General features: G+C 43.3%; 1 protein-coding gene across 2 annotated transcripts in view; it reads right to left on the reverse strand.

The window, feature by feature from the left end:
* Nucleotides 1-10090: 10090 nt before the first annotated feature.
* DSP (desmoplakin) overlaps nt 10091-18232 on the reverse strand; it is a 37856-nt gene continuing 29714 nt past the window's right edge. Inside the window, exons 23-24 of one of the 2 annotated variants that reach the window (XM_065667395.1) lie at nt 17327-17824; nt 10091-13967 (exon numbers count right to left, since the gene is read on the reverse strand). In XM_065667395.1, coding sequence (XP_065523467.1) covers nt 10773-13967; nt 17327-17824 — 3693 coding nt within the window. In that variant the 3' untranslated portion in view covers nt 10091-10772. Of the gene's footprint in view, nt 13968-15532; nt 17825-18232 lie in introns of both variants that reach the window. The other variant, XM_065667394.1, reaches the window with a different exon arrangement.

Below are 18232 nucleotides of genomic sequence, written 5' to 3' on the forward strand. Positions count from 1 at the left end.
TGTTGGAAACAGCTAGGTAAGAATCATTGTAATCACACTGCTCACACAAACCCAAAAGTAATAGCTGGTTTTGCATTCTAGCATGATATTAATGAGAGCAAGGGAGATGGTTGCTCCTGTGCTAGAAAGTATGAAATGTCAGCCTAATAGTATGCATTTATGAGACCTGATCTTGTTGCTGCCTTTACAAGAAAGAGAGGTCCAAAAAACCTGAGTATTCTCAATAGTACATTTCACTGCAAGAAAACATTTAATAATGACAACATTGCCAAAAGGTACCCTTAAGATGCAGTTCAAACATCACTGTCTTTTCCTCCATGCAAATGATACATTCTTCAGGTTTACCAACCCCACTGATTCTGTGCGCTGAGAAGCATCACTGCCCATGGACTGGCTAAAACAGCCATTGGAGCCCAACACAGTTCCTAGACATTCTCTTTAGGTGTGGCTTAAAAGTCAGCAGAAGCCAGGGACTTCATGTGGCAAGAATTGTAAATTATTTCTGAACATCACTGAGCATGGACAGAAGCAGGCTGGATTTTCAAGTCGATGTCCAAGCCTAGGAACATAGGTAATGCACACTGCACTGGAAGGCCTCCTAAAGCAGCAGAGTTTATTCCATACAGCAGCTCTCCAGATGTGGCATGCTGTCTGCACTGTCCAGGTCTGGCTGTTCCAGCCCTTTCCCTAGGGGTGGCTAACCTGAGGTAGTCCTTGCAGTGGGAGGGACCCAGATCCCTAGAGGTGCACACAGCACCACTTTCCCTATTTCCTATGTTCTGCAGTTTGATGAAGTTTTGAAAGCACCAGACACCAGTTTTGCTACACTTGGTGTTACTGACTGGCACTTGGCTTCAGATGAAACTAGAGTGACACAGGACAAGGAGAGAAGCACTGAAGCCCAGTCTGAACTGAACTTGCCCTGTTCCTTTATCATGTTAAATCTGGTGTCAGTTTAGGAACTCATCATGGCAAAGAACTTGTAGTGAATTCACAGTAGCTTGGATGTGGAGGCTAAAGGACTGCAGGTATAACTTTGTGAGGAATAAACAACTGTGTTGGAGTAACATCTCTCCAGCCTTTGTCACAGGGCTTTCCTGGTGCTAACGGACCCAACTGTCTACCTGGAAAGACAGTGAGTCTTAACAGCAGGACAAACCATGTGTTTTGCAACCATCAATGCTGAAAATGGGCATCCTGAATATACAAATACTTCCTGCATTAATGGCCAAATAAGTTCACAGAAATCTTGAAGAACTAAGTCACAGCAGACTTAGATGCTATAGCCCTACTACATACAGAACTACTATTTGCTTTGGTGTGTGCTTATTCGAGCACTCATTAACGAAACCAGTAGGGTCCCAAGCAATGAGGCAGGGCTTACCCCAGTGGTGGTGCTCCCAAGAGGCACAGACACACTCTATACACCCTAGCCCCCACCACTGTAACAAAAAAGTCTTTACAGGGACTAAGTCACTGCTGCTGCTCACTACCTTTCCCTAGAATGAGCCCTCCTGACTCCAGCAAGACTGAGCACTCAAGGACCGTGAAGACTGCAAAAATCAGGCAAAAGGAAGGATTTGTTGGCTTTCAGCAGACCTAGCTGAAAAGACTATCACAAGCTGTCTGATCTTTCAGGTTGCTACTTCTGCACAAGCTATTTAAAGAAGGGCACAAAGCACTTGGGCAATCATGCTTCCCCAGCCAAAAGACAGGATTCAAATACGTAGCTACATGGTAGACAGACACACTGCAGCCTGGAGGAGATTTTATTCATTACTGTAAAAATTAAGGAAATTATTACTATACAGGGTGATTAGTCCCGACTGTAGTCTTTGCAAAACAGCCATTCTGAGATGGAAGACTGATAAAAGCTTATAAATGGTGATTTTCTGATGCTTGTTATTCAAAGGATCACTATCTTTTTGATGCTGTACACTGCGTACCACGCAAAGCTTCAGGCAACATAATTACAACACCATTCCTTTAATTGTGCTTTACCTAAGGTTATGCCAGAGATATGGGAGAGACTGGAGCATATAATATAAAACAATACCTATTTTGAGTTTGGTCCAATACCATTGATATCAATGGTGCCAGAAATTTCTGAAAAAGCAAGTGTAATTTTTAAAAAGTGATTTTCAGGAATCCATAATAAAAGTATTTTACCCATTTTTTTCCCTTTTTGAAAATTGCCATCATCCCTTCAGTGAAACAGCACCATATTCCTACTCCTGGAAGGACTTAGCTGCAATGTTTTGGCTTCACTGCACAACAGTGTGCAGAAAAATGCCGTTTCCCTCATTTACTGAAAGGCTAATGGGATTTTTTCTCTTGGGGGGGTGGGGGGGGGGCTTGAGCTGGAGAGTGGAAAGGAACAAACTGTTCCATACGTTGTTCTGTTGGCCTAAAATCAAAGTTATTCCCTGGTGCCTGAAGATGGCTAACTAAAAGCATGCGAGCGGATCATGATGTGTAAACTTCCAGCTTTGAAGACGTTCCTGTTCTGTGTTGAAAGTGACTGTCCAGCGGTATCAAAGCAGGTTATTGGAGAGCATTAAACTCAGACACACAAACAAAAGCAAAAAGATCGTCCATAACACTGGAAAATACCGAGCAAGATGGGGAGCTTTAATTGGAGTGCTTTGTTATCTCCAGGGTGATGAAGGATATGTGGATCTGAGGAGTGGATGGCAGTCCAGAAAAGCACGTGAGTTAGGGGTCACTTCAAAATGCTGAGCAAAGCCAGCTTTCAGGCATGAAGAGCATACCCTGACAGATTTCCCTGTTTCCTCGGGATCCTTTGGGGATCACAGGGCCAGGAGCAAGACAGGAAACCTGGGACCAAAAGACAATGCAGTGTGGCTAGTGCATGAAAAAAAAAAATCAGTTTTACCAGTTACAGCAACTGGAGCAACAAAATGACAGCAGAAAGTAGCATCTTCCAGGGCTCTACCTTCCAACAGTACATGACTGATTTTACAGTTAAAAGCCCTGCCAAAATCTGAGTGGCTAAAGAACTCCAGATGATTCCTAGAGCCTAATTTTTACTATTATTACACCAAGAGGCTTGCCATGTAATCCAATAATATCCTTGGCAATTGCTGCTGCCTTCTCCTTTCCTGCTAGCCAGGTTGCTGTAAAAATGAGCTGGAGAGAGATTTTATTGTTCCTCCAGAACTAAAAGAAAGCCCCACCAAATAAAAGTTCTACAAGCCATGATAAGTCCAGCTTAAAATCTCGTAAGGTTCGTCTTAACTGCATAGTGTGCTTCAAGTCTAGTATCATTAACTGCCCTTTTCCAGATGCGAATGCTCCTAAATATTTTCAACTGCCTTGGCAAGCAAAGTTAAGGATGACCAAGGAAGAGCAGGCTTTACTGTCCTGCACAGCACAATCTACTTCTCCAGTGCTGGAACTTGTGTTCCAGCTTTAGGACCCAATGCAGTACAAATACGTACATGGCAGTGTGTGCCTGTCCATGTGCTGGTAAAATATGAAGCAGTGATTTAATTTTTGTTACTGCTTCAAATGCCGTTTCCAGGCTGCTTCAAAGCCCAAGCAGGAAAGACAGCAGTCTAGAGAGAAGCTGGAGGACACACCTCTCCCATGCATGGTTACCAACAGTTAGCACAAGCAAGAAGAACAGCTGTTTGCCAGCTTTTTGACACTGGTTATTCATCATTCTTTGCATTAAACCAGCTGTGAACAAATACAAGGCAGCAACAGCCAGTTCCCCCTCCCCTCACACAACTGTGGCATAGGTCTAATAAAAAAAACCTTTCTCTACTGTCTTGCCCAAGTGTGATAATCAGCATCTGTTCTTCATGTACGGTGGGCCAAACAGAGCAATGCACAGACTGACCCATGAATGGTGTATCATACATTCAAACTGATTTATTAAGAACCCTTTTGGGGCACATTCAGCTACAATCAATATTTTGGTCATGTTTAAGCCTATGTTTTCCCACTAGGTTCCAACTTTCTGAGCACAGTCAAAGGTCAGAAAATGCAAGTACATAGCTGGTATCCGATACATATGTGCCGATGCCTGTCCCCCTACCAAAGGGATGCTAGCTAGTTCCTCCCAGGATGGCAAGGCCACCTGAGAAAAAGGCGAGAGCCGTGCCAGCATAATGCAGCATACACTAAAACACAGTCATGGTTCCAATGACAGCTCAGTCGAAGCAATCAGAACTCAAACCAGAACAGCAATAGTTTGTGCTGATGCCCCACATACTAAGTTTAGCGTACTACGAAATGACATAGCAAGTACTCTCACTTCTGCATCATGCACCAGGTCAGTGTCCAGTGTATTGTTGTGAAACTGGGTATCAGATGGGACCAGAGCTTGCACATACCACCTAGGAGAGCCAGTGGTAAGGGGAGGCTGTAACTGCTAGAGAAGACTTTGCAACCTCTCTTCTTCAATCATTCCCCACCAGGAGCTTGCAATGGGTATAGCATGTTTCTTATTGAATCTAGAAGCTCTAATAGCAACCTGAAAGAAATGGAGATTCTGAAGTTCCCAGGCTATAGACAAGTGCATTCCTCCCACCCTTCCTAAATGCAAATGTTTATGGCAACATTTTAAAATTGAACTAAATTCAATTATAAAGCTTTAAAAATAAAACCATACGAAAATTAAGCCCTGGATTATGTTCTTAAGCTCCTTAGCTCAGCCAAGAAACCAAGCACTATCCCAGTTCTATCCTTGGTTGCTTATAAAATAACTTTCCAATACTTCATTCTTTGTTTCATTTTTTTTCCCTCCTATGAAAATAAACACATTACTCTTGGCCTAATTTAAATTAAAATGAAAAATAAAAATAAAATCTGTAACATTTTAAGAAAGGAAAACCTGCTCTGCTTGGACTTAATGGTGAGCCTGGCCCTGGAGAACCTTTGGGATTTCCTGGAGTAAAGGGAGCAGCTGGGAAACCAGATAGGAATCCAAAAGCCTCTAAATTCAGTTCATAAAGCAGAGTTGCACAGTGGCCACACACTCTTCTCCTCCTATTTTATCATGCAGGGGACAAAAGCTGTAAAGGGTAGAAGGGCATGTGTGCAGACTTCTTCCTAGCTTTGATGGAGGCCAAGGTCTTGGAGGTAATGGAAATGTTGAGTGACAAGCACCTCTTACTGAAGTTTTATTCTATTTATTCTTGATTCAGTCATTAAATGCAACATCCTACAAGAGAAAAGCTTTTTATATAGTAAAGGGCTTATTTATAATCAGATATCAGTAGCAGCAGCTCTTACACATTTACTGTTTTCACCTTGTTGGAATCACAACACTCATTTGACCTCTGTGAGAAACTGAGTTTGTTTGATAGTTGCCACCACGCAGGCAGGTAACAGGATGTGTCCCCAGGGCCTGGGTGAGAGAAGCAGTACAAGCGGGTCTGTTGGTACATTGAAGGAAAGGGAGAGAAAGCTGCATTGTCTCCCAGCAGCCTTTTCAGTGCCAGGTAACTCAGCCACCCTCATTTAAGCATCTGCCATATGCTAAATAAGCTATGAGGACCCTCTAGTCCATTTGCATGAGGAGGGAGCCATACAGGCTAAAGAACTTAAGGCATGTTCCTCCCCGGTGCTTTACTGCTCAGTTCCCATTAACATCCTGATCACCACCATTTGCTTGTGTCACTGTTTTGGTTTTTCCTCCAAAGCATGTGCTGGACTCAGATCCTCATCACATTTTACACTGGTACATTCTGCCACTTCTCATGGAGTCACTCCTGGTCAAAGCAGCATGAGCAGGTAACCTGGTGGTACATAGCGAGGAGTCCACTCTTTCAGTGTATTTTCTTTATACAGACTCATTTTTCCTTTTGAGGGTCTTCTGGGTATCCTATGACTGCCCAAGACAGGCAGGCAGGTAAAACCCATCCCACCCAGACAGTGGCCACCCTGAGCATCCAGCACTGGTTCACTAAGTGCACCTGGATTGTGTGAAGCAAACAACTGTGTTATGTACATACCCAACCTGCCAGCAGAACATGAGTGTACAGGTGGATCAGGTTCTTAAACGTCTGATGCATTAACAGGTAGATGTTCAGCTTTCCTAATGGAGCCTCCCACTGGATCAACGCTACCATAAAATATATTGCCGACAGACTATTAAAGCCGAAACTGGCTCCGAGAGATAATGAATGGAGCTCCAAATATTGTTTTTCCTTTATTATACAATTCAATATGTACCAACTGTGCATGCAATGCAACTGTGAGGGAAAAAAAATTAAAGTTAACCTCAAACCACCTTCGCTTTAATGCATAACCATCAAGCACAGGTCAGAAAGAAGAAGAGAACCTACGCACAGCCTGCCTTAAGGGGACCAGGAATTAGTCTCATATTATTTGGGCATATAAAAACCATTTTTCCCCCAAGTACAGCATTATTCTGCGAGATTTACACATGACAAGTGAATTCTCTGCATCTCAGAACAGCCAAGGCTCACAGAAGCTTCAAAGTAAATGACTCCTACAGATTTTTATTATTAAAAAACCCCACCCAACCCCCCCAAAAACACCAACTAAACCTACTCACCACATGAATACTTATAACTTAATAATAATTCAATTTTACAGTAAGGCATATACTTGCTATTCTATAATAGCACCCCTCTTCCATAATTGTAAGTCTAGATTAGTAATTAATGTGCACATTTCCAAATAGAATCATAGAATAGTTAGGGTTGGAAAGGACCTTAAGAACATCTAGTTCCAATCCCCCCTGCCATGGGCAGGGACACCTCACACTAAACGATGTCACCCAAGGCTTCATCCAACCTGGCCTTGAACACTGCCAGGGATGCAGCATTCACAGCTTCCCTGGGCAGCCCATTCCAGTGTCTCACCACCCTCACAGGAAAGAGCTTCTTCCTTATATCCAATTTAAGCTTCCCCTGTTTAAGTTTTAACCCATCACCCCTTGTCCTGTCACTACAGCCCCTAATGAGCAGTCCCTCCCCAGCATCCCTATAGGCCCCCTTCAGATACTGGAAGGCTGCTATGAGGTCCCCACGCAGCCTTCTCTTCTCCAGGCTGAACAGCCCCAACTTTCTCAGCCTCTCTTCATACAGGAGGTGCTCCAGTCCCCTGATCATCCTCGTGGCCCTCCTCTGGACTTGTTCCAGCAGTTCCATGTCCTTTTTATGTTGAGGACACCAGAACTGCACACAATACTCCAGGCGAGGTCTCACAAGGAGTATCACCCCCTTCGACCTGCTGGTCACGCTCCTTTTGGTGCGGCCCAGGATACCATTGGCTTTCTGGGCTGCGAGAGCACACTGAAGCCGCCTCATATGAAGTTTCCCATCGACTAATACCCCCAGGTCCTTTCCCACAGGGCTGCTCTGAATCTCAAATAGAATAAGACAAACAAAACTCTGGCTTAAGCACTACTGCATTGTGCAAACCATATGGTGCCTTACACACTTTGGGTCCTAAGAACAGCCATTTCCCAGCCTGAAGCTGAAGGACAGCAAATTCACATTAAGAGCATTAACTCAGTCTATGAAATAAACTCCAGTGCTGTTCAGAGCAAAGCTCAGTTCTCTATGGAGTTGACACTGCTTATGACTGAACCCTCTCCAGCATAAGTCAGCATCATAGGCACTTATTTGCCATTGAACAGGGTGAGCACTACCTACCCCAAGGCAGAGACAGGAAGCAGGAGACAGCAAATTCCCAGGACTGACTGCAAACTCAAGGCCACTGATGGGTACACCGCGCCCAAGCACTCCTCCTGCACAAGGAAGTGCTCACAGCCACAGGCTGGATCAACAAGCTTATTCTGGCTTTTCAGTCCGAAGGAGTTACTGTCTCAGCAGCAGAGATCACCTGAAGCTGCCAGACTTTCTTTCAAAATGCATGAGCAGAATTCATTTCACCTTTGGTGTAAAAGGGTTACAGAGCCTGTGAACACCCTGTCCCAAACCCACAGCAGCAGCCCCACTCTCACCCCTGCTCCCCCACCACATCACACCATAGCAAACCACAACCTACCTGCTCTAAAAAGCCCAGGCATTTCCTAGCTTAGAAACACTGGGCACTGCCACAAACCTGGTCTCCTTGGCTCCACAACACCCTGCTCCTCTGGGTTGGCTCAACTGCCATGCCTCTCTGCTGGCTGAGCTCCCCACAGGATGGCAATTGCCAAACCTGAGCTTTGTGAAGCAGAGATTCTTCCTAAGCTCCTTCCTCAGCACCTTATATATTCTCTCTTTAGCACCCACCCCATGTTAGCAGCATCCTGCCCCACCTGCTGCCTACTCTGGCTCAGCTGCCCTGGGCACCTGGGTCTCCTGCACCAAACAGCACTAATGCCACACTAGCATCTACAGCTGGAGCATCTGCAAGGAGAAAGCAGTGTCATTAGCATTTCTGGGAGATTATCTTACATTTAGGCCACTACGACAGCACAAAAGGGTGGCTGAGCTGTAAGAAAGATAATTAGTAAAGATGGAGCTTTACACAACCTAACAGAGATGCCAGGAATGCCTTGTGCAAAACCAGATGCTCAGTCTCTTGGCAGTTCTGCTGCAAAGTGTGCGGGAATTCTCAGGCCGTGCAAATTACAGGGGCATGCAAACCCAAGAGCAGACTTTCCTTCAGTAATGACCAGCTTCAGTTTTACTGTAGAGCCCAGGAATTTCCTGATCATTGTTAGCCGCAGAAGCGGTCTGGGATCAAATAAAGCAGTGCTATTATTTCTCTTTTTTTTGGGTTTTTTTTCAGAGGGTGTTTCTCCCTAGCAGTCAGAAAACCATTCAGACACTGGGTCTTCCTCCACAGTATAGCTGATGAACTTCAGCTACAGAGAGCAACCGTCGATGCTGTGCAGCTTCCTAGGAGGTGGGATGCACTTTCTCACCTACTTTCTGTAGAGGTCTCTACCACTGACTTGCACTAGTAGTCAATTTAATTTCTTAGTTGAGTAACTGAGAGTATTTTATGTATGATAGAGATTTTATACACAGCTCTCAGGTTCAGAGAACACTGGGAATGTTTTCCAGGATAGAAGGTACACTTTAGCCAGAGACAGCAGTATCAAAACCCATGCTATTCCTTACTGCAGAAAAGGAACATGCTACAAAAATTAGGCACTGTCATTTACAGTGACTAGCATTTATACGTATCAGCTTCTCTCTGTAGCAAGTGATGAAATTCAGACAGCTGGAATCCCTACACAGTACCTGGCTAAAGGCAGGTACATGCTTCCAACTACTTACAGGAAGAATTTATTTCAACTACGGGTAAATTATACTAATAGTTTTGTCATTTAAAGCTCTCTACTAGCAACTGTCTAAACCACACTAAATTATTGCACATTATCACCCTGCTAAGAACAGAGTGCTCATCCACAGGTGTCTGCACTGCGTGGCAAGTGGCCCAATGTTGACGTATACAAATCACTTCTGCTCTGGCTAAGGAATGTTCATGGTGGCTGAAGTGGCTTCAAACCACTTTTGCGTGCTCCAATCCTGTGGTCTTTTAGTCCTGCTCTGGTTTCTTATCTTGGGAGCTTTCTCAGCTCAGACAAAAGAAGTCAGCAGGCCACCGACAGCATACGTAGAAATGAGAACACCAAGGCGTCATGCAGACTCTGAAATACTCTTCCTATTTTCTCAACCTAGGCTTTCAGGAGCCAGGAGGAGAGGTGAGAAGACTACAGCAGGCAAGTGTTCATGTTTTGAAAGATCCTCCTTTGCCACCATACTGGCTGGCTAAGAGCCAACACTCTTTGTTCTGCTCAATGTCCAAAGTTACACTCCTGTACTGGCGAATCTGACTCAGACCCTTGTAGCTGCAAAGACAATGGGCTGGGTCACCAACAAGTCTGTAACAAACTGAGTAAACAGGCTTTCTGCTTCTAGGGGCATAGTTTCCATTACTACTGCTATCTTCATTTTCTTACTGAAAATGCAGAATTCATCATAAAAATGATGGATCAGCATCACAAAAAATAATGTGCCTGTATACTTTTTTTATAACGAAGCTAGTATTTGCTACTTTCTTAAATGGTTCTTTAATTTGTACCTCAAAGAATGTCTATCGCTAAATTTAATAAGCACGCAACAAATACTTTAAAACTTCAAAAGTTTATTGCCCATAATAGCTCACATGGTGCAGTTAGATCTACCTTTTTTTCTCTCCCGTTACATGGAAATCAAGCAAAACAGTAGAAAATATATATGGGTAACAGTAAAACAAAAGCCCAGCCTAACAATAGCCCTTTATATCCACCAAGTTATACTTAAGAAAATGGCTGACCAACCCTAGAGAAGTAGAGCATCTGGAAGACAGAGCTTTTCATGTTTATAATATAGATTCTAAACCAATATTAAACGCATTTTCTGTCCATATTGTTAATATTTTTTTAATAGCAAATTGAAAAAAGTCTATGTGGAAAAAAATTAACTACTGCAAGACTTCCAAGCCTCAGTCATCAGCTTATGGGTTGACAGAGATAACAGAAGGTACATGACAGAGTATTTAAAATATACAGAAACCAATTAAAATCCAAACACTAAAAGGAAATGGGAACCGAAACTAAAAATTCACAAAGACAATTTTTTTGCAGCCCTTAATCTATATTTCAGAATTTTTCAAGCATTTTACAGCTTTGTCAGAAAAGAAGCTGAACACACACAGGAAAGACTGAAGTGTTTTGCTTTCGCTTACTTTGGTGCTGGTTTTTGTTGGGTTTCTTTTAGGAAAGTACAGCTAAATAATATTCAAATGCAGACGCATCCCCTCACTTGTTATTAGCGCCCAATAGACCCACTGCTGAAGGCTGAATACGAGTAAGAATATGAAGAGCATGCTGACGCATCAAAACTTCCCCTCCTAGACCCACTGCGTGAGCCTGAACGCGAGCCAGAGCGCGAGCCAGAGCGAGAGCCAGGTGCTGAGGAGACATTGTAGGGACTGGATATGCCTTTAGATGAAACGGAGGCTGCTTCCAAGAGTTTAAGCCCAGTGATGTCTTCCACCATTGATCGATTCATTGCATCTTTGTAGGATATTTTCAGTTTGGTCTTGGGGCAGGTCAGAATTTTGGGATAGCTGTTTGTGTCTTGCAATTTCTGGGAAGCACGACCATCAATCAATCCATTCCTAATGGCTTCTTCAGTAGTTATTCTTCCACGCACTTCTGGGTCTACAAGACCTCCAGTGAGGTACTGGAATTCAAGGAACCGCTGCCCAGCCTCATAAGGCAACCATTTTTCCTTCACTGCCTCAGCCGCTGACATCCTTTTGCGCCCACCCTTTATGCCTTCAAACCCTATGAAAGCCTTCTGGGCTGGTTTGAGTCGTGTGGCCATATCCTGATCAATGATGCCTTGACTGGTGGCTTCCTGCAGTGAAAGCCTCTGGCCTGTGGTAGGGCATATTATGCCCCCTGTGCAGGCCTGGGCTTCAAGTAACCGTTGCCCGGTGATGCTATCCACGATGCCCCTCTGTATAGCTTCTGAAATGGAGATTTTCTCCAGGTTTTCTGTGTCAAATATGGCTGCAATAGGACTGCACTCTTCTGGGGTCTCTGAGAAAGAGCCGCTCCTGATCAGCGACGAAGAACTCCTGACACTCAGCACTGTGGGAGACCGGGTCACTGACTCATGCCGAAACACCTCATCAGTGCCATTACGGCAGGAAATCATGTCTGCAAACTGTGTCAGACTTAAGCTGCCAGAACGGTACTGGTCAAAAAACTTCCTCTCAACCAGACCTTTATCAATAGCATCTTGAATGTCATACTGACTACCTGTTTTTCTGTCAACAAGGACTACTCTACTGCTACCATCTGATCCTGTAATAGTTATTTCTTCCCATTCACACTCTTGTTCAGCTAGTTCTGTATAGGTGTCATAATCTATGAGGCCTTTGCTGTATGCCTCCTGAACAGACATTTCCCTGTTTGTTTCTGGATCTACAATGACAACCCGGCGCTTCCTAAGGGTGTTCTTCTGCGAGGTGTGCACCACTTTCTTCTTCTCTCTCAGGGGCAGAAGGCAGAGCCCTGTTGCTTCATCCTTTATGCATCTTTCTTTCAGCTGCAAGTAGGTCAAGTTCTCCTCTGTGTTGGGGTCAAAGAACCCTTTAGTGTCATCACTTGGATCACTAAGGATCTGGTTGAGCTCTTCATTGAAGTAACCACGCTTGTAGGCCGTCTCCACTGGCAAGCGGTAGCTCTCTTTGGGGTCAATGATTCCTCCGGTAGCAATCTGGGCCTCCAGCAAACGAATGCCATGGCCTCTCTCTATGAGCTCTTTGTTCATTGCTTGAAACAGAGAAATGATGTTTCCAGTTTCCGGGTCTTTGTAGCCAGTGACAGCTCTTTCAGCAGAGAGAAGTTTCTCTTTGAATTCAATTCCAACAAGGCCTCTTTTGTAAGCTTCCTCAACGGGCAGTCTCACATTGCTGACAGGATCCACTATGAACCCTGTGGCTGCCTGGGCTTCTAGGAGTTCAAGGGCTGTCCCTGGTCTAACCAAACCTATTTTCATAGCCTGGTAAATGCCAAGTTTCTCTTTAGTAGCCTCGTTGTAGATACCTGCAATACAGCTAGAGCCCTGAAGGAAATCAATAATTCTCTCACTCACTTCTTCCACTGTGATTGCACCTCTTTCCAAGTCATTCCTTGTTGATTCCTTAATAATTCCAGCCTCGAGCAGTGCATCAGCTGAGACAGGCTGCCTGATCCCTTGGAATGACATACTCCTCTTCTGCACTGGGAGAAGGAGCAGACCAGTGTGTGGTTCAATTCTACATTTTTCCTTCAGCTGCATGTAAGTGACTGCCTTTTTGGTGGTGGGATCAATGAAGTTCTTTGTAGTGCCTTGGCAGTTGTTTAGCATCCTGTACAGGTCTTTGTCAATCAAGCCACGAGATAAAGCTATATCTTTGGGTAGGAAAACACTGTTGACAGGATCAACAATCCCTCCTACAGCCAGCTGGGCTTCAAGCAGACGAATCCCGGTTTCTCTATCAACCAAATTTTTCTTGATGGCTTCAGACACTGGCACAGTCTTGCCCGAGAAAGGATCTTTAAATCCTGTAATAGCCTTTTCTGCTGTATAGATTTGCTCTCTGTCATCAAAGTCGATCAGATCTCTGGCAATAGCACTGTCCACAGTTAACATCTCATTTCGGTGCGGGTCTATCACACCCCCTGTTGCTGCCTGGGCTTCTAAGAGCAGGACTGCGTTTTCTGCTGTGAGCAGCTGATTCCGCTTGGCCTCAACAAAAGAATACTTCTGTCTGGGAGAAAGAGACACCCCTGCAATAGCGCCTGCCCCTTTGAGGTAGGGTTCAATGTCAGCCGCAACTTCCTCCACTGACCTCTGTCCCTTCAGCAGTTTATCCAGCGTGAGTTTGTCTATCAGTTGACACTCATACAGCTGCATTGCTGTAATCTTCTTCCGCAACCCACAGAACACCAACTTGGAGGCATCAATACAGAAGTCTTCCTCAGTCTGTGTAGATCTGTGGGACCCATATGGGCGTTGCTTGAGTTTCTCAATCTCTCTCTGCATTCTGAGACGCTCAGACTCCAACTCTGACTGGTTTTTAACAGCGGTCTCTTCTAGTCTGCACCGGTATCTCTCCTCAATCCGCTTGATCTCCATCTGCAGCCTTTCAATCTCAGTCCTCAGGGTGTTCTTCTCTCTCTCACTCTTCTCTCTCTCACACTGGATCTTCCTTATGGATTCCTCTGTCCGGGAGTGCTGGCTCTTCCACTGATTGAGATCATTCAGTATTTGCTGCTTCTCACTCTCCAGACGTTGCTTCAAACGAGATTCTGATTCCAAGGCAACTTTCAAACGGTTCAGCTCCTCTTCTAATCTCTGCAGCCTAGCTTTGTCTTGCTCCAAAGCACTCATTTTTATCAGCAAGGTTTCTCTTTCTTGCATAATGTGACTATACTGATTTTTGGATTCTTGAATCCTATTCGATGCCTACAATTTTAAAGAAGAAATAAACCAAGAGAGGGTGGTTAGAGTTTATGATGGTTAGAGTTATGCTCTCCACTTACAATGCTCTTCAAAGCCTGGCTTTTAACCCACAGTAAACTGCCACTGGAGAACATTCTAGTCACAGCAGTACTTAACCCAAGACCATGGACTCATATAAACTACTGAAGGTACATTGTCCCTTTGCTGACAATGTCTCTAGTACTGCCAGAGACTACATTTTTTACCCATATCCTTGATTTCCTTCTGGTTTAGTTAGCTCTTTATAACTGTCTAATACTTCTCATAGTACACCTACAAATACACAGAGCATTCAGACTCATTAAAGAGTCTAATACTCAGCAGATGTGCCCTGGATTAGTCCTACTGACCTGGTTGAATTTGTATCAGCTAAAGACTGGTCATACATGGATAAAAAGGAAATATATGACTCAATTTTCACTTTCCTATTAGCTTCACATGTTACTCCAAACAATTTTACCTGTGCTGCTTTACATTTTAATTCACTTAAGGTCTTCATATATGTATACACAGACACAAACACCTACAAGCATGCACATTTGTATCCATAGTTAAGAGAATACAAGTTTATATATTTATAATACGTGCATTTATATTCATGCACAGATGTCAGATAATCCTAAATGTTAGTATTTTTTAAAAATCAGGATCAAGATTTTTTTAAATAAAGAAAAACTGAATAAAGAAAAGAATAGCTGAGAGTGCGAATGAGAAAAAATAAAGGGCAAGTATAGGAAAAACCAAAAAAAAAAAAACCATTTTCATAAGTGTTCATTCGTGTATATTTAAATAGTAGCTCTTTGGAAAAGAAACCAGGCAGAAGAATGAAATATGAGAAGATGTTTTCTTTAACTTGTTTATGCTGTCACCTCAAGTTTAATAAGGGCCAATAATAAAATTTGCAAATGCCCTTAGTGATTTAGGAACATAAACCCCCAAAACAGTCAATGAAATGTAGGCTTTAAGTACCTCAGGTACAGCTGACAACCTGATCTTTAATCCTCACTTGTAGTCAACACCTTACCCAGCTACCCACTTTGACAGCTTGTTGGGTCTGGGGTTTTTAGCTGGTATACTTTGTGATAACACTCAGGTCAGCCTTGAAGGACTGCTTTAAACCATCCCAGCTGAAACAGCCTGGGGAAGCACACAGCCAGCATGGTGCACAGCTAAAGCACAGTGGTACTCCATGTATTCTCATCTTCCTCTAGGACAGATGGCGGAGACTAGGACAGACCCCAGGTTTCTCCTGGGGCAAGGGCTGAGGGCAAGGCTCAGCTAGACAGTTAAGACTGTCCTCACAGCTCCCTAGCACAGCTCCCAGGGAGTAAAGCGGCTAAGGAAGTGGCCAAATCCTGCTGGTTTTGTTTAAAAATTAACAAGGAGAAGGACCATAAAGGGGATATTAGTCGCAAGTACAGTGATTGAACTCAAACAGCAAAGCGTGAATTAAGTTGATTCAAATGGACACTGCAATTAATTATATATCTGAGAGACAGTAAAGCTGGGATCAAAATATGTATGAATACCTCTAGAGCTTGCTTTTGGAATTTTTCAATTTCCTGTCTCAATTTTTCCCTTTCTTTCTGTAAATCATTAATCAACCCCTGAAGCTCCAGGGCTTGCTTGCTGCTCATCTGAAGCTGATTCTTTAGTTCAGCAATGGCAGTATTTTTCTCATCAACTTCACTTCTGACCATTCTGAGGTCATCGTATTCCAATCTAACATTTCGCAGCTCTTCCTCCAGTAACAAGTGTTCCTTGGTTAGGTTCTCAGTGAGAGACTGAAGCCTTTCGATTTCTATTTTGCACTCATTCAAGTTTTTGCTTTTTTCCTCAGAGGTTTTCTGCAAGTGCTCATATCGTAGGTGAGCCTGTTTTAATTGCTCCTGTTCTTGGACCAACTGACGCCGCATCGTCTCGATATCAGATGTGTATTTTCTTATCTCCTCCATGTATCTCTGCTTCTCTCTCACATGACCGTCTAATACTTCTCTTTGGTGTCTAAGGTCATCTTCATTCCTCTTCTTTACAATAGACACTTCCTCTATCTGCTGTGTGAGATTAGTTATTTTAACTGATTGCTCTCTGAGAGATCTCCTCATGCCTTCTATTTCCTCCTCCAGTTTCTTCCTCCTGGATGTCTCCTCCATTAGGTTTTTATTCTGCCTGCAAAGTTCCTCCTCCAGCTTATGTTTTTGGATCTGCAAGTCTTTTACAGTGCTCTGGAACTTTGCACTTTCTTGATCCCTGCCTTTTTTCTCTTGCGAAACTCTTTCATAGTCAATTTTCAATCTGGCCAGTTCCTGCTCTTGGATCCTGAGCTTGTTAATTGTCTCAGTAGCACTTGTGTTTGCTTTCTGCAGGTCAAACTGGACTCTTTTTAACTGACTGTTCTCATCCTCTGCTTCTTTTCTCTGACTTGTTTCTACATCCAACAACTTTCTCAGCCTTTCAATCTCTTTGTTTCTTTCCTTAATGGTCTTAGAAGCATCATCAAGCGACTGTTTGTACCGCATGCTTTCATCAGAGTGCCTCTGAATAACTTGTTTTAGCTCAATCTCCAGCTGCTGTTTCTTCTGAGAAAGCTCTGAGCCAGCTGCCTTCTGCTGCTGAGCATTCTCTTCTATTTTCCGTAGATTATCTGTTGTCTGGCTTATTGTATTCTTCAGTCTCCTAATTTCCTCACACAAATTCCTATTTTCTCTCATGGCATTATCAAGCTGTGTTCTATAATTATTTGTGTCCTCTTCCTTTTGCATGGTGACCTGGTGAATTGTGGTCTTTGTGATATTAATCTCAGTTTCATATTTGTTCTTTAAACTAATAATTTCCTCATCATAACTGTTCCTTACCTTAGCCAATTCATTTTCAAGTTCCCATCGGCTTTTAGCCTCTTCCTGAAGCTGAACCTTTAGCCTTTCCAGCTCCTTAGTTTTATCCTGAATAGTTGAGGCAGCCTCCTCAAGAGCCTGCTTGTATCTTGAGTTGTCTTCACCACGGAGCTGAATGATCTGTTTCAGCTCCAGCTCTAACTGATGCTTTTGCTGTGACACCTCAGAACTGCAAGCCTTTTGCTGAAGAGCATCTTCTTCTGCCCTCCTCCGTTGATCTGTGGTTTGCAGAATGGCATCATTCAGCCTCACAATCTCATCCTTAAGGTCTCTGTTTTCTCTTGTCAGTCTGTCAACCTGAGCTCTGAGGCCTTTTGCATCATCATCTTTCTGTGCAGCTATCTGCTGGATTGTGGTCTTCTTAATATTAATTTCTGTTTCATACTTGTTCTTTAAATTACTCATCTCCTCGCTAAACTGGTTTCTTACCTTAGCCAGCTCATTTTCATACTCCCTCTTCCGTGTGCCTTCGTCCTGAAGAAGAACCCTTAATCTTTCTATCTCGTACTCCTTCTCCTTGATGACCTTCTCAGACTCTAACTTTTGCCAACCAAGGCTGTCTTTCTCGTTTTGCCTTGTTTTCTGCAACTGGTCATAGTCATTCTTCTGCTGCTCATATCTGTCCTCCAGCAACTTCCTTTTCCTTTTCTCATCTTCAATCTCATAAGTCAGCCTGGTTATTCTGTCATTTAGATCCTTTATTTGGGCATAACATTTGTCCAGATTTTGCTTAGCAGAATTTCCATCCATTTCAGCTTGTCTTTTCATCTCCTCCAAACTCATCAGCTTTGCCTTGAGCTGAGAAATATCCATCTGGTACTTCTGCAGATTTTGCTCTAGGAATTTATGTTTGTTGTTTGTCTCTGAGTTTGAATCCCTGGCAAGCCTGAGTTCTTCTTCCAGGAGTTCAATTTTGGTGTTTTTCATCTGCAAAATGATAGCAGAAAAACAAATAAAAACCCCCACACAAACACTTCTGACAACTGTTTCAAAATCATCACATGATATGCAGTATACACTTGTAACACTGACAATCTACAAAACGTTTTTTCTTAGCTTCAATAAGAGCTCAAAATCCTTTTTTATTTAATGTCATCAAGCCAAAATCTGGAATCCTTTTTATCCAGTGTCAGACCTTATTCAGAAATCAGCACAATGACTTTCAGAGGGAAAGTGGTACTTGATGGGGGTAGGGAGATGCAATACAGATAGTAAAACCTGATGTACAAAGAGTTCACCAGCAAAGTATTAAATAGCCTTCTTTAGAATCTCCAAGATTTTCAAACAGGTGATTCACATTCAGTATATGTGACCTCTTAAATGGGCCTCTCTGTT

Source organism: Lathamus discolor, chromosome 2 (genome assembly GCF_037157495.1).
Source record: "Lathamus discolor isolate bLatDis1 chromosome 2, bLatDis1.hap1, whole genome shotgun sequence".
Classification (NCBI taxonomy): domain Eukaryota; kingdom Metazoa; phylum Chordata; class Aves; order Psittaciformes; family Psittacidae; genus Lathamus; species Lathamus discolor.